This window comes from Symphalangus syndactylus, chromosome 12 (genome assembly GCF_028878055.3).
Source record: "Symphalangus syndactylus isolate Jambi chromosome 12, NHGRI_mSymSyn1-v2.1_pri, whole genome shotgun sequence".
In the NCBI taxonomy this organism is placed as follows: domain Eukaryota; kingdom Metazoa; phylum Chordata; class Mammalia; order Primates; family Hylobatidae; genus Symphalangus; species Symphalangus syndactylus.
The window spans coordinates 62,020,528-62,036,403 of record NC_072441.2 but is presented as its reverse complement, the minus strand read 5'-3'; the positions used below and the strand labels follow the sequence as shown (position 1 = coordinate 62,036,403).

Below are 15,876 nucleotides of genomic sequence, written 5' to 3'. Positions count from 1 at the left end.
GGAGTCACGGATGTCCTGATGTCTGTCTCCGTAGGATGTGGCCCACACCAGTTCGCATTCACCTTCTTGCAGCAAGGCAGCTGCTTAGCAGACAATGGGCGCTCCAGTGAGCGGGGTTTATAAAAGCCCAAAGCCCCGGTTCATGATGGAGCCCCCTTTTCCAGCTGAGCGAGCTCAGGGTAGGTTTTCCAGGTTCTGCCTCACCGAAGGAATTTTAGGAGTGTCTCTGGGGAACAAGAGGGACGTAACCCAGCCCCAACTTGAGGGCGCTAGAGGTGCGGCAAGGGGTCGCGACGCCAGGAGCCCCGGGCTCGGCGGGAAGGTAGGAGAAGCTCCTACGTGAACTCCACAAGCCGGGCCCGGGAGACGCCGGGCGAGGCGGGGTTGACCTCAGCAGTCTCTGCCACGTTCCAGCCAATCAGTCCCGCATCTTAGCATCCGAATCCAGGACCCCCGAAGCCGGAGGCGACGCGAGCCAATGAGGAGTGGGCCAGGGAAGAGGGACAGGCGGCCAGCCTATGGGGCGGAGAGGCCAGGCCGCGCGTATCCAAGGAGCGCCGCGCTCGGCTCGGGGGTGTGGCGCGCGCCGGCGGGGGTGGGCGGGCGCGCCGGGCGGCAGGTGTCGGCGTCGGCGGCATTCGGCGGCGATGGAGCGGCCCCGGGGAGCTGCGGACGGCCTCTCGCGCTGGCCCCACGGCCTCGGCCTCCTCCTCCTCCTGCAGCTGCTGCCGCCGGCGACCCTCAGCCAGGACCGGCTGGACGCGCCGCCGCCGCCCGCTGCGCCGCTGTCGCGCTGGTCTGGCCCCATCGGGGTGAGCTGGGGGCTGCGGGCGGCCGCAGCCGGTGGCGCGTTTCCCCGCGGCGGCCGTTGGCGTCGCAGCGCGCCGGGCGAGGACGAGGAGTGCGGCCGGGTACGGGACTTCGTCGCCAAGCTGGCCAACAACACGCACCAGGTGAGCGGGCGCCGGGCCCGGGAGCCGCTCGGCTGCGAGGTGCCGCCCGTGTGCCCCTCCCGGCCCGTGCGCCCCGCGACTCCCGGAGGAGACCCCCGCCCCGTCGCGCCCGCGTCCCCCGGACCGCAGCCCCGAAACTGCGGCGGGCGGGCGGAGTCGGGCCCGGGCGGCCGGCGGGGCTGTGTTTCGTCACAGGGGAGGCAATCTTAGACTTCCACCGCATTCTTTTTTTTTTTTTTTTTTTAAGTTGTCAAAATCTCTTGAACATCGTTTTTCGTCTGTATAAATAATCAGGACCCAGTAACGCTGTTAGGCCCCAGGAAGGTGAAGGAGTAATTAACTCTTGAGCGCTTGCAGAAGTTGGGCTGCGCAGAAGCAAAGGTGTGTCCTCTCTGGGTCAGTACTTTCCGAGTGGGAGAGGCGGGAGTTCAGGAGGCCCGAAGCAGCGATCTGGTCACCGTGTTTTAATAGTTAAGGGGACTAGCTTGGAAATGAGATGGCAATATTTATGTGATCTCTCTTACTGCTTCAGATTTGACCTTCTGTCATGGTACGGAACTCTGACTAGCATGTCTATATCCCGTGGTGACAAGATTTTCAATAGTTAAGAAACTCATTGCACACATTCTGCTTTGAGCCAGCTCTTGGTCAAAAGACTTTCAAAATTATGGGATTTCTGTCCCTGGGGACAAGCAGCTCAACCTTCGCACACTACTGGACTGACAAAACTAATTATTAAGAAAGTCCTGGTTCCTTGCTTCAGCACAACTTGGGCATCTTTCTCCTATTTCTCTAAAATTAACAATTTAATCCTTGCTAGCCACATTTGCATAATGTATTTCCAATTCTATATATTTTCTCCCTTGCCTGTTTTCCTCTTTCAAAGAAAATGAATTGCACTTGGGGGCAGAGATGGGTGGCCAAGGCTCTGTGCCAGCACTTGTCCTTCTGTAACCGTATTTCAGCGTCAGCCAAGCCTCAGTCCCCCTTTGGACTGCCTGATTATCTGGACCATACTTGTTACCTGTGATAGAATTCTCTGATCTGAGGACACAAGACACAAGTATTCAGGAATAACTGTGCTTAGTGCAGCCCGAGCAGCAGCTGTGTAAAGGTAGCTAAGCTAGTGCTGGAGGGTGGGACAGGTTGGGTAGAATGAGTACTGGGAAGTCGTCCTACTTGATGAGAAAAAAAAAATCGAATAGACTTCCTTCTCACAGTGGGGGATTGAGAAAGGCTTTACAACACTGATGCTTAATTTATACTGGACCACTTCCTTCCTTGAGCTAGCTGGACACAGCATTCTTACTCCATATTTCAAATTCTTCTCTCGCTGGTTGACCTAACTTTAGGTCTGCTGCTACTCCTGGATTTAGATTTACTCCTGTTTTTCTTTTTATTTATTTATTTATTTTTTTTTATGAGATAGAGTCTTACCTCAGCCCCCTGAGTAGCTGGGACTACAGGTGTGCACCACTATGCCTAGCTAATTTTTGTATAATTACTATTTTTTTTAAGATAGGGTCTCACTCTGTTGCCCAGGCTGGAGTGCAGTGGTATGATCACAGCTCACTGCAGCCCTGACCTTCTGGGCTCAAGTGATCCTCTCACCTCAGCCTCCCAAGTAGCCGGGATTACAGGCGCATACACCCAGCTAATTGTTTTTTTCCTTCTTTCTTTCTTTCTCTTTTTTTCTTTCTTTCTTTCTTTCTTTCTTTCTTTCTTTCTTTCTTTCTTTCTTTCTTTCTTTCTTTCCTTTCTTTTTCTTTTCTTTCTTTTCTTTCCTTTCTTTCCTTTCCTTCTTTTCTTTCCTTTCTTTCCTTTCCCTCCGTTCCTTCCTTTCTTTCCTTTCTTTACTTTCTTTCTTTCTTTCAGAAACAGGGTTTTGCCATGTTCCCCAGGCTGATCTTGAACTCCTGGGCTCAAGTGCTTCGCCCACCTTAGCCTACCACAGTGCTGGGATTAGAGGCGTGAGCCACTGCGCCCTGCCTGGATTTGTTCCTTGAGTCAGAGTCGTCTTGGTTAGTTTGAATTGATGTGTCATTTGTAATATATTGACTCCAAAGAAAGAGGTTGAGAAAACTGGCTCAGGGGTTCTAAGGCCAAATCTGTGGAAGAGTAGACCTAAAACCACTCATTCTTTGAAGTCTATATGTAAAGAAATTTCCTTCTATTTCTTTCATTTAGCTGTTTGCAATATATATATATATATATATTTTTTTTTTTTTTTTTAGTTTTTCTCTCCCAGTCTTTTTTTCAGTGACCTTATTTAAAATAGCTATTTTGGCTGGGCACGGTAGCTCATGCCTGTAATCCTATCAATGTGGGAGGCCAAGGCAGGTGGATCACTTGAGGTCAGAAGTTCGAGACTAGCCTGGCCAACATGGTGAAACCCTGTCTCTACTAAAAATACAAAAATTAGCCAGACGCGGTGGCATGCACCTGTAATTCCAGTTACTCTGGAGGCTGAGGCATGAGGATCACTTGAACCCAGGAGGCAGAGGTTGCAGTGAGCCGAGATCGCACCGTTGTACTCCAGCCTGGGTGACAGAGTGAGACTCTGTCTCAAAAAAAAAAAAAAAAAAAGTTTTTGCGTTTGTTAGTCATCTGTGGTCTCTTCTTCAGAGATCTCATCCTTTCTGTATCTGGTTAAAAAAAAAAAAAAAAGTGGAGCCTTTGTTTAATATCCTTTACCTTAAAAATGGTTAAGTAGTACTTCCTTAACCAAGAATTGTTATGTAGTAGCCTGTTCTTCTGTTTATTTATTTGGTTTTAGAAGTCATAAAAAATCCTGAACTATGTTGAAGAGATCTAGTATTTTTGGACCATTTATAAAACAGTGTGAAATAAAAGCATCAGCATGACAGAACAACTTTTTATCAGAGATATTGTACTTTGTACAACTGGGGAAGGAAAGTGCATGTAGAATCATTTTTCCTACATAACATGACAGGATTTGGGTCCCAAGAAAAAGCAAAAGTTCATGGTTCTCTTATTTCTTTTAACTTGGTCCTGTTTCATTTCAAGCCACATTAATTCATATCATCAATGTATGTGAATGCCCTCCAAATTCCTAGATCTGTGCTAGATACAAAGAAAAGATCATTCGGACTGGAGAATGAAAAGCCTCAGAAGGTTATAGCAAACTACTAGACCTGTTTCTGTGGCTTATGAGGATATATTAGCATTTGACCTGTCTTCTCAAGAAAGCACGGTAAAGCTAAAGCATGATAGTGCATTTAGATTATGGTTTTAGGAGACCGGTGTCCTGATGACCACTCAGGCTTCTCTGTCCATGAAATCCAGCAGGTTTTTCTCTTTGCCCAAGCCTCCCTTTTTCTCTCTAAGGTTTTTTTCTCATATCACTTCTTTTCAGTCTATTAATTTAAAATATATTTAAAGTGTATTGGGTTTATTACACACAGCATATATTTTTTCACATAGAAGTCCTAATGATTAAGTGCTTTATTTTAGGAGTTGAGGCAGGAGAGGAAAACATTTTCCTTTCTAGTTATAGTATTAGAAGTTAGCTATAATAGACTCATGGGAAAGTGGAAATAAAAAATACTGGCTATTACTAAAAAAACAAACAAAAGGGATGACAAGAAAACAAAGGAGAAAGATAAATAGTTATAACTTTCCAAAAATTATGCTCCCTAATTTTGTTCTAAGGGTTTGACATACCATGGTAAGGCCGTATAGCACTGCCTTATCTGGACTGTCTGCATTTGAACCCTGGCCATGTCACTGTGTGATCCTGGGTAAGTTACTTAAGTTTTCTGTGTCTCAGTTCCTAATCTGTAAAGTGAAGATAAGAGCACTTAATTTGTAGGGTGGTTGTGAGAATTAAATGAGTGTGTGTTAAATTATATATACATAATATATACGTATATGTATATTATTGTATTGTATAATATATATTTGTATTACATAATATATGCATATGTAATATTGTATTACTTTGTAATGAGTTATAGTATGCATTACAACATATCACATTGTGTTGTATAATCTACACATATGTAATAACTCATTAGAACAATGTCTGGCACATAATTAGCACTCAGCAATTAGCTATCATTTATAAATGCACTTTTCTTAGACTCAATAATCTTCCTTTTGCCTGGAACTCAAAACTGTTTTCATGCCACATTTTTAACTGATTCTTTCCTTCAGCTGCTTGGAGTATTTATGACATGTATAACCTTTGTACATGCGTGAAATTGAGCAGGCCTAGAAGACTTTATTAATGTTAGTTGCTAAGTTGGATTGCTTCAAAACATTTCTGCTGTAAGCACCCCTTTGAGGGTAGGCATGAAACTGTCTTAAAGAAACAGATGAAATGCCTTGGCCAGAGTTGTGGTGGTGGCTGACATAATTTCCTTACTTCTCATTCCTGTGTACAGACCATTTGACAATTTCCTTAAAACTTTTTAAACTTATGATGAATAAAGCCAGGAACTGTTGCTTATGTTCTGTCCTCCCTCTGCTCCTGTCACTAACTACTTCTTTAAACATAACTTCCCAACTTCTACTCCAACTTCAAAGCATCTGGTTTCTTAAATAAACAGGCCCTGTAGAGAGGCAGTGTTGTATGGGGTGTCAGTCCTGGGAAGAATGCGTGTGTTTGTTTGCTGGCACTGGCAGGGTTGAGTCCAAGCTGACAGGACTGAGTGTGCCTGTCAGAGGCTTCAGGGAGCTGCCGCTGAAGCCCTCGGCCTGTTGTTGTGGATCACCAGACCTTTGTAACACCCGGAAGTCTGAAGGTCAGTCCTTTAATGCCCCGGAACTTCCTAACTGCCTCATTTATTCCAATACTTGGCCTCTCTTCATACTACCTTCCCTAGCACCCCCAGCCGTCTAGCTTATTTAATATTCTCTTGAGTTCTGTTTCTTCCATTCAGTTTTGGATCAAGGAGTAGGAACTCTGTAGGATCTCCTTGGTCCTGGTTGAGCAGAGTGAGCGAAACCCTCACGAAGAGTCCTCTCTTATGCAATGTATAGACAGACCTTTAGCCCCTAGAGGGATGTTAAAATGACTTATGCATTGGATATTTCAGTAAGAAATATCAGCAGATTTGATGAAGTGTAATTTATCTGGGGAAAGGTTAGTCTTCATCTGAAGTTTGGTTGGGATGAGAGTAGAAAGCTAGCCAGGTATGACAGATGGCTCCAAGGGAATGCAGTGTTAACAATTAGATAAGTTCTCTGCTGACTCAAATATTTGGCTCTGTGCACAGTGATTTTTAATTAGAAATCTGAGTCTCATGTCTGCTTGTGGAAATAATTGGAAGAAGGCTTATGTTCTGTTCAATTTCTAATGGCTATTTTCTTTTTGTGATATTAACAACAATAATAGGCTTTCTATCCTGCTGTTTTGATCAGATCTTTCATGTCAGGGTCACAGATACTATTAACAGTTTCTTCTGCACTCTGCCAGTTTCCAGTCAACTCTTGTCAACAGGCATTGGGTTCTCAGTGGGTGACTGCAGAGTCTGCGTTCCCCAACTTTGTCCCAGTTGGCCTGTTACCCTTGTGTGACCATCACATGCTGGGCAGTGCTTAGCACCAAGTTGTAGTGGTCAGAACGGGGGAGTAACGTTTGTTCTTCTCCCTCCTTCCTACCTAATCCTACCCCTCAATTTTTTTTTACAGAAAGTGAACTATGTTTTGAGGCTGCAGAAATGAGGCTCAGATATTTTATACAATTAGGAGCTAATATTAAGGCAGACAAAGCCATCACATTTGACATGTAATTTAAAATACAGCTTTTCTAGAAACAACAAAACTGTGGCAATGGCTCTGACAATATTATGAACTAGATACTGCATTTGTAAATTTCTACAAGTTTCAGTTCCCTTTCTCTCCTTTTGTAATCAGTGTTTTTATTACATCTTTTACTTCTGTTTTTAAAAACGTGGTGAAAACTTGTTCTTCCCACTATGTGGTCTCAGTGATTTGTATGCAGGTGGATTTGAGGATTAATGGGGCTTGAAGAACAAGCTGATCAATTTCAGTCAGTTCTAGGCAGATTTTTTGTTGTTGTTTCAGTGGTGACTACAGTCAAAGTTGGGTTAGTAATATGTTGCTTTGAGATAGTTTGGTTGAATGAATGTTCATGACAGATTCCTCATACCTATGAAAATTTTTAGGTGAAAGATGGAGGGTATTTTTCCTTCTCTATCCCCAATCTCAATCCCAGGAAACCACAGTAAAAACAAAATCCTTCCATTCAGAACCTGTCGTGTTTTGCCGAGGAAGTTTTCTGTGAATGTAACTTATTTTCTGTTTTGTGTTTTAGTCTCTGGCCCTCAATTCCTCATCTACAACACAAGAAGTTTTGGACTAGCTTTAAAATTTCTTTAAAAAATTCTATGATTCATATGGGAGAGGCCAGAGGTTGTGATCACAAATGTTTTACTGGCTGATTCCAAATTTAGAAGCAAACTGTGGCTGTTGACTTCCCAGTCAAACTTGAACATAGCATGGATTTCACATTTAGGAGTGATTTACTACCACCTCCAGAACTTGCTTCAGTGAAATATGAGTGTTCTTAAAGATAGCAGAAGTACTTTTTTTCATATAGTTATGAAAGACATTTGTCTCTTTTATTTTGGGGGTAATATTTTATCGTTTGTTCCTTGTTGGCTGAAAAATCTAATGCTAATAAAAGCTACTAGCTTGAATAGTCCAAAGCAAACCCAATAGATAGCAGTAAATTCATTTTTCTTTTTCCCTTTCCTATAGTACTCTGCCAAAACTGGGGCTTTTTTTCTTCATCCTGGCTGCCTGTGTGTTTGAAAATAGATGGTCAGTTTACCATAAATATATTCACATGTAGAAACTTATATGTGATTAATTGGCTTGATTTATTTTTATCAGAAGAAAACGTATGTATGTTCCTTCTCTGGCTTATGAATACTGTCTGTCTTATGTTTGCTTTGGATAAGAGTTTTATTCTTCCTGTATGTCCTAAAACACACACACACACACACACACACACTTTCTAATACTGTGCTTAAGCCAGTTTGCAAGTCTCGTTCCACAGTACAATTGCTCTGAAGAACCAGGAGAAATTGAACTGAGAAGGAAAATTTGTATTAACTTCAATAATTCCCAGACAAGTTAGTTCAAATCATTTTTATCTGGTATTTGCTATTTGTCACAAAGGATTCAAAACATAAATATGTTGTATACAAAATTTCAAAGAGATGTCTCAATACCCAGATTTGGGTCCTGGCTCTGCTGCTTCATAGCTGTGTGATTATGGAAAATCACTTAACTTCAGTGATCTTTACAGTTGTTTTTTAAACTAGAGCAGCAGCTCTTAGGATTGTTTGGAGGGTCAAATGAGAAGTTTTATCAACGTGTTTTGTTAAAGGTAAAGTACTATATAGATGTCATTCATTTAGACACTTACTGAGCTGCCTGCCATGTACTGAGTGGAGTCCAGACCTGTGCATAAACAAAGCAAAGCACTGGGGCTATCTTAAGGATTTAGGTGTTCAGAGATGTTTCACTGGGAGTTTGGAAGAAGGCTTGACCACTGCAGTGCAGTGTTCTGGGAAAGCCCTCTGGCTGAAGAGAGAATCAAAGTGGAGGTGATTTTTAGGGAGATCTGTAACGGCATGAAGGAAGTAGGAAAATCCAAGATATGTTCAAGAGATGGTCAATAGAAACTTTATTTTAGGGTGAGGTAGTTGGTGGGGAGTTTGACTAAGGTTTCCAGGAAAACATATAGGGAAGTTAAAAAAAAAAAATAGCTCTTTTGTGGGGGATGGAAAGAGAGGAGGGGCGTGGGTAGTGAGTTTGGCAAAAGGACTTACTTGTGAAAGAGTTTTAACAGATAGTGCTAGACATGAGGCTACAGCTGGAGGAACCAGAGGTAGAAATGGGGAGCCAAGAAGAGTTCCCCTTTCAGAGGCCAGCCATTGCTTTGGTCTTGGATGTGAAGGTTCCAGAGGAAAGCAGAACAGAGGGTGAGGCAGACCATCCTTTATACTTGAAGTGCTAACGTTTCCAAAAAACACTCCTAAACTTCCGGACCTGGTTGAAGAAGAATGTGAGCCCAGGTATGAGGAAGCCAGGAGCTGTAAGACAGTGATGCCTATGAACAGATTTTTCTGAACATTTGTGAACAAGGATAAGGTTGAACTCTTGCTGATAATGTGCTTAATGGTTTGAATCATGGATTATTGGGCTGATTAGCTGGTCAGAGCCCTTTTGCTGATGCGGCTGGCTGACTTGCTTACGGGCCAAGAGCTGGGAGTAGAACACAGATGTCCCAACATGGTGCTGCATTTGGAAGTGTTTCATAGGAGTGTTGAAATCAATGCATTTGCTTTGGGGATAAGGCAAAGTTATAAGATCCCAGTTATAAGTAATATAGTTGTGAATTCTACTCTTCTCCTCAAGGTCATAGTACCCTCAACAGAGCTCAACTAGCCTTTCTAAGCCTCAGTTTCCCGTCACATAAAATGGAGGATTATCATGAGGTTTTGAAGAGAAGATATATGTGAAAATATTTTGAAACCTTGAAGTACCATATGAGTATGATTTGTATAATTCCTTAATAAACCTGTTGATGTGTCACAGCCTCCACAGGGCCTGCTTGTCAGCCAGGTGATCCTGATAGATACAGCCCTTGAGCCAAACCCTGAGGAGCATGTGTATTAAAGCAGACGGATGAGGCATAAATGCGTTTGGTTTATCACTTGGCAGAGTTGGATGACAGGCTTGGGCGGGGGTGGCAAGAATTAAAGTGAGTCAAGATTGGCAGAAATGTAAGACGTGTATGTAGTGGTTTTCTTCTTTTTTTAAGGCTTTGTGATTATGTCAAACTTTTGTTAATATAATTGATGATGGTTTGAGGCAGTGGTTTGGGGGAACAAGATCTCAGGTATTAGATCTGGATTCAAACCAGTGGTGACCATGGACAAATTAACCTCTCTGAACCTTAGATTTTTCATCTATGAAATGGGAGTACTAATACTACCTCTTAGAGTCATTGTGAAGATGGTATGGGATTTAGCGTATATTCTTTTGTTGAGGATTTCTTGTAATGATTTTCTCTACAAAGCTTCTGACACATTACCAGTTAGATGCTTAAATATTTGTACATGTGCTTAATTTTTTTCATATCTCTAATATTTCTAGAGAATTATTATAGGTACTCACAAGAACTACATCTGGATTAAGACATATTAGCCCTGGCTAAGCAGGGTGACTCACACCTATAATCAAAGATTTTTGGAGTCTGAGGCGAGAGGATCACTTGAGCCCATGAGTTTGAAACCAGCCTGGGCAACATAGTGAGACCCCATCTGTATAAACAAATTTTTTTAATTAGCCTGGTATGGTAGCATATGCCGGTGCCCTAGCCACACAAGAGTCTGAGGTGAGGGGATCACTTGAGCCCAGGAGTTTTGAGGCTGTCGTGAGCTATGATTGCACCACTGCATTCCAGCCTGGGCAACAGAGTGAGATACTGTCTTCCAAAAAAACAAAAAAATTTATTAGGGGTAGGTGGTGGTGCACACCTAGAGTTCCAGCTATTTAGAAGGCTGAGGCAGGAAGATAGCTTGAGCCCAGGAGTTCAAAGCTATAGGATACTGTGATTGCATCTGTGAATAACCACTGTACGCCAGCCTGGGCAATGTAGTGAGGTCTCATATCTAAAAGGAAAAAAAAATGTACTACTTGTATCACCAGACTCAGGATGAAAAAAGAGGAGGGTGGGAGATAGGGTTAGGCAGAGATCATCTATTCAAAATGCCTTTCTTTCTTTCTTTCTTTTTTTTTTTTTTTTGAGACAGGGTCTCGCTCTGTCGCCCAGGCTGGAGTGCAGTGGCACGATCTCGGCTCACTGTAGCCTCTGCCTCCTGGGCTCAAGCAATTCTCTGCCTAAGCCCCCCAAGTAGCTGGGATTGCAGGCACCCACCACCACACCTGGCTAATTTTTGTATTTTTAGTAGAGATGGGGTTTCACCATCTTGGCCAGGCTGGTCTTAAACTCCTGACCTCGTGATCCACCCACCTCGGCCTCAAAGTGCTGGGATTGCAGGTGTGAGCCACCGTACCCGGTCCAAAATGCCTTTCTTGAAGCTATGGGAGATGGAGAAGAAAATAATCAGAATAATAATCAGAAAACAGTAATCAGATACCTGGTCATCTGGCTATAATAGCTTCAAGGATATATGGTTAGTTTTTGTTTTGTTTTAAAACAAAATTTAAAAATTTAAGAGACATGGTCTTACTGTGTCACCCAGACTGGAGGGCAGGGGTGTAATCATGGTTTGTTGTAACCTTGAATTCCTGGGCTCAAGTGATCCTCCTGCCTCAGCCACTGCAGTAGCTAGGACTACAGGCACATATCCCTGTGCCTGGCTGGTAAATAGGTTTAAATAACTTAAAGTTATTTATTTTTATTTATTTATTTTTTGAGACTGAGTCTCACTGTTGTCCTGGCTGGATGGAGTACAGTGGCATGATTTCAGCTCACTGCAACCTCTGCCTCCTGGGTTCAAGTGATCCTCCTGCCTCAGCCTCCAAAGTAGCTGGGACTGCAGATGTGCACCACCACACCTGGCTAATTTTTGTATTTTTAGTAGAGATGGGGTTTCACCATGTTGGCCAGGCTGGTCTTGAACTCCTGACCTCAGGTGATCTGCCTGCCTCAGCCTCCCAAAGTGCTGGGATTACAGGCATGAGCCACTGCACCTGACCAAATTATTTTTTAAAGACTATAATAACAATTTTTCTTCCCCTTCATTAAGCTTTAATTTCTTCCCCTTCATTAAGAGTCATTAACAGAGTTAATGACTCTGGTTTAAGATGATAGCTCTGAAATAGCACCTTGCATATTTCACCCCTTTCTTTAACTGAGCAGCTACTGTTAGCTTTGCACTCTACTGATCTCTGTGAAGTTTCAAGAAATATTAGTGAAATGTGATAGGTACTTCTTAGGAACTTTGCTTGAAAGAGTAGCGGACCAGAATGTTGATGGAATTATTTTTTATTATGTGCATATTGCTTTTTTTTTTTTTTTTTTTTTTTTTGAGACGGAGTCTCGCTCTCTCACCCAGGCTGGAGTGCAGTGGCGCGATCTCGGCTCACTGCAAGCTCCGCCTCCCGGGTTTACGCCATTCTCCTGCCTCAGCCTCTCCGAGTAGCTGGGACTACAGGCGCCCACCACCACGCCCGGCTAATTTTTTTTGTATTTTTAGTAGAGACGGGGTTTCACCGTGGTCTCGATCTCCTGACCTCGTGATCCGCCCGCCTCGGCCTCCCAAAGTGCTGGGATTACAAGCGTGAGCCACCGCGCCCGGCCCGTGCATATTGCTTTTTTAAACTTTTAACAATTATTTAAAAATAGAGACGAGGTCTTACTATGCTGCCTAGGCTGGTCTCGGATTCCTGCGCTCAAATGATCCTTCCGCCTGGGCCTCCCAAAGTGCTAGGAGTATAGGTGTGAGCCACCACACCTGGCCTATGTACATGTTTATTTAATCTACTATTTCACCACTTTCTGGCCTATGTTAACCCTCTGTTCCAGTTAAAGTGACCATCTAACCAGTCCCTTCAGCTCCCCATGTGGTCTGTTGCTTCTCCATCTTTGTTTTCACGGGTTTCTTCCTGTCCGAATGCCCTTCTAGCCCTTGTTAGTTTTTCCTGTTCTCTCCTATGATTTTGGACTATGCCATGTAATACAACACTTCTCTCTTGTGTTCAGTTTCATTTATAGAAGTTTTATTCCCTAAATGATAAACTCCTTAAAGGTAGGGCCCAGCTTGTACTATGAGTCCTTTATCACTTTTGCCTCCCACAATGCTGAAGAAAGAGTAGTCATGAAATGTGTAGTCTGGAGTCAGACAGACATGAGATTGAAACCTTACTCTGCCACTTACCAACTTTTTGACTTTGATCAAGTTACTTAACATCTCCGAGCCTGCTGCTTTCTTTATAAATTAACAGTGAGTGCCTTAATATATAATACTAATATAATAAGTGCTTAGTAAAGGTTAAATATTATTGTTTTTCTTTAATTCAGCAGTTGTTCGTCGAGCACCTACACACGAGGCACTGTATCAGGTCCTGGGAACTGGTGTAGAACACCAGACCTCTGCCTTGATGGAACTTTATGGACCAATAGAGAAAATGGCACTAAACGATATATAATTATAAATGTAGTAATTACCAAGAAGAAAAATAGTAACCACAGGAGAATAATTGACAGGTCTTTTTTAGTCTGGGGCATTAGGAAAGATTCACTGCGAAATTATTTAAACTGATACTTGAATAGAATTTTGCCAGGAGGAGTATCTCAGGCATAGAGAACAACATGTTCATAAGGCCTGGGTCTAGAAAGAGCTTGGCATACTCCAGGATCTGGAAGAAGGCCAGTGTGGTTGTAGCAGAGGGAATGGGGGAAGGGGTTAGCGCCCACACCCAAGGGATAAGCGGCAAGCATTTATGGTTCTCTCGGCTCAGTCAGCTGGCAACTGGAGCATATCTCTTTGTCACTTTGTTTTCTTTAAAATGAACTAAGATATAACAATTAAATGCAAAAATTATGAAATGTAGCTATTTATTGAGAAATGAATTGTTTCATGGAAGTGACTTTCAAAAACTAAGCCTACCCTTTTATAAGTGCCAAAGGTTTTTTGTTTGCTTGCTTTTTTAATGGAAATCTTTCTAATATACTTCTCTTGTCTTCTTGGTCAACAGTATGAGCCTAGGTCACTAAGAAGAGAATAAATTATGCTATACCAGGACTGCTGTGGTTTGAATGTGCCTCCCCAAATTCATGTTTTAGGAACTTAATTGTCAATGTAACTGTATTAAGTGGCGGGTCTTTAAGAGGTATTATATCATGAGGGCACCAACTCATGAATGGATTAAGGCCTTTATCCCAGGAGTGGGTTAATTATAATAGGGGGAGAGTTTGGTCCTATTTCTTTTCTTTTGTTGTTGTTGTTGTTGTTGTTGTTGTTGTTGTTGAGACAGAGTCTCACTCTGTTGTCCAGGCTGGAGTGCAGTGTTGTGATCTCAGCTCACTGCAACCTCCGCCTCCCAGGTTCAAGGGATTCTCGTGCCTCTGCCTCCCAAGTAGCTGGGATTACAGGTGTATGCCACCACACCTGGCTAATTTTTGTATTTTTAGTAGAGATGGGGTTTCACCATGTTGGCCAGGCTGGTTTCAAACTCCTGACCTCAAGTGATCCACCTGCCTTGGCCTCCCAAAGTGCTGTAATTACAGGCATGAGCCACCATGCCTGGCCTGGTCCTATTTCTTTTCTGTGTCTCCTGTGCTTGCTTCCACTTTCTGCCATGGGATGATCCTCTGCAGATGCCTATGCCATGCTCTTGGACTTCACAGCCTCCAGAACTGTGAGCTAAATAAACATCTTTTCTTTATAAATTGCTCTGTCTTGAATATTCTCTTATAGCAACTGAAAATGGACTAAGACGATGACTCACAGTATTTTAATGTGGTATGACATTTAATACCCACAAGAGCTATTGAGATATGTGGGGCTATCTTCTCCCATTTCAGATGTCCTGGATTATAAACTTAAAGCCATCGTCTGCCTGTTTGCTTTTTTCCTGCAGAAATGATATTCCCTTTGTAATTCCTCTTGTAATATCCTTTTCGTCTTGCTGTTGTCCCTGTCTCTACGTATATCACCCTCAAATTTGATTTGCTTCCTCTCTATGCTGAGAAAGCAGATTTCTAATATTAGACAGTTCTAACCAGTTTAATAAATTGAATTAGAGTGATGGTCTGCAAATTTCTCTTAGAAGTCAAATGCACAGATTTTTAATGCATGATAGTGACATTAGGGGTCTTCTTGCTTCTTTTCAGTGAGTATCCGGGTTGCTGAGGCATCTGAATCATGGAAGTTGCTGTTGCCCCTCTCCTTTGAACACTGGCCTATTGTGGAGCAGGGAGCTGATCTCGAAAACAACAAAAACCCAGATACATAGCAGTTGAAAAGCAAACTGAGTGGCTAAATTATTGATGAGTCATAGAATTTTAAAGCTTAGAGAGACTGGAAAGATTGTCATTCTAACCCCCTCACTTTGGTAATGATGTCAGGTTGTGCTGCCCAATTTCACGCAGCTTTTTGCAGAGCTGGAAATAAAATTCGGGTTGACTGATTATTAGCCTGGTACTCTCCTCTGTATCATGCTCCCTCAGAAAACTCTGAATAATTAAATAGATTTGGAAACTTGTCAATTATTTTGTAGTTAATTTTTTCATTTCCAAGAATAGACTTCATGAGAACTGGGACATTTGTGATCTTATTTCTGGCTCATGTTTTATGATTCTAGCAGTGCTTAATTTAACAGAACTATATTCTGTTAGGATTTTCTTCCTGCCTGCAAAAGCATCACTCAGGTTGTGTTCTAGGCCTCACTGGGGTTTGGAAGGCTAATCCTAGATCCGCAGTCTTTATGGGATCACCAATGCCTTGCCTTTGTAATTCTCAGTTTTACCCCTGAGGAAATGGATTCCCAACAGATAAGATGATTTGTGCCTACCTTCCCAACCAGTTAGTTACTGAGCTAGGCTTAACGTTCTTTTGTAGTTTTGTTTTCATTGTGACAGGCTGACTTCTGTAGATTAAAAGTCTAACATGTTTAGCCTTTATTTTTGGATTTCTGTACCTAAGATGCCTGTTGATAGGGTATAGTCTTCAGTAGCTCAGAGCATGTATTATCACAGCACATGGTAGGCATGCAGACATATTTGTTGAAAGAGGGCAGGTATGTGAAGAATGCCATCATTGAATTCACTTCCTTCTTTGTTTGTCAAAAAGGCTGCTCCTGATGGGGACATGGTCAGACCATCAGCAAGTGGCTTTTAAGCTGGGCCTTGCCTTGGGAAAACTGACCCACACGCAATAGTGCCAGTGTTAGT

At 42.7% G+C, this 15,876-nt stretch overlaps 1 protein-coding gene across 3 annotated transcripts in view; it reads left to right on the top strand.

The window, feature by feature from the left end:
• Positions 1-576: 576 nt before the first annotated feature.
• Positions 577-15,876, top strand: part of SORT1 (sortilin 1) — an 89,157-nt gene continuing 73,857 nt past the window's right edge. Inside the window, exon 1 of one of the 3 annotated variants that reach the window (XM_063624483.1) lies at positions 577-953. In XM_063624483.1, coding sequence (XP_063480553.1) covers positions 648-953 — 306 coding nt within the window. In that variant the 5' untranslated portion in view covers positions 577-647. Of the gene's footprint in view, positions 954-1,045; positions 1,335-15,876 lie in introns of those variants that run through there. The other 2 variants (XM_063624482.1, XM_063624484.1) reach the window with 2 other exon arrangements.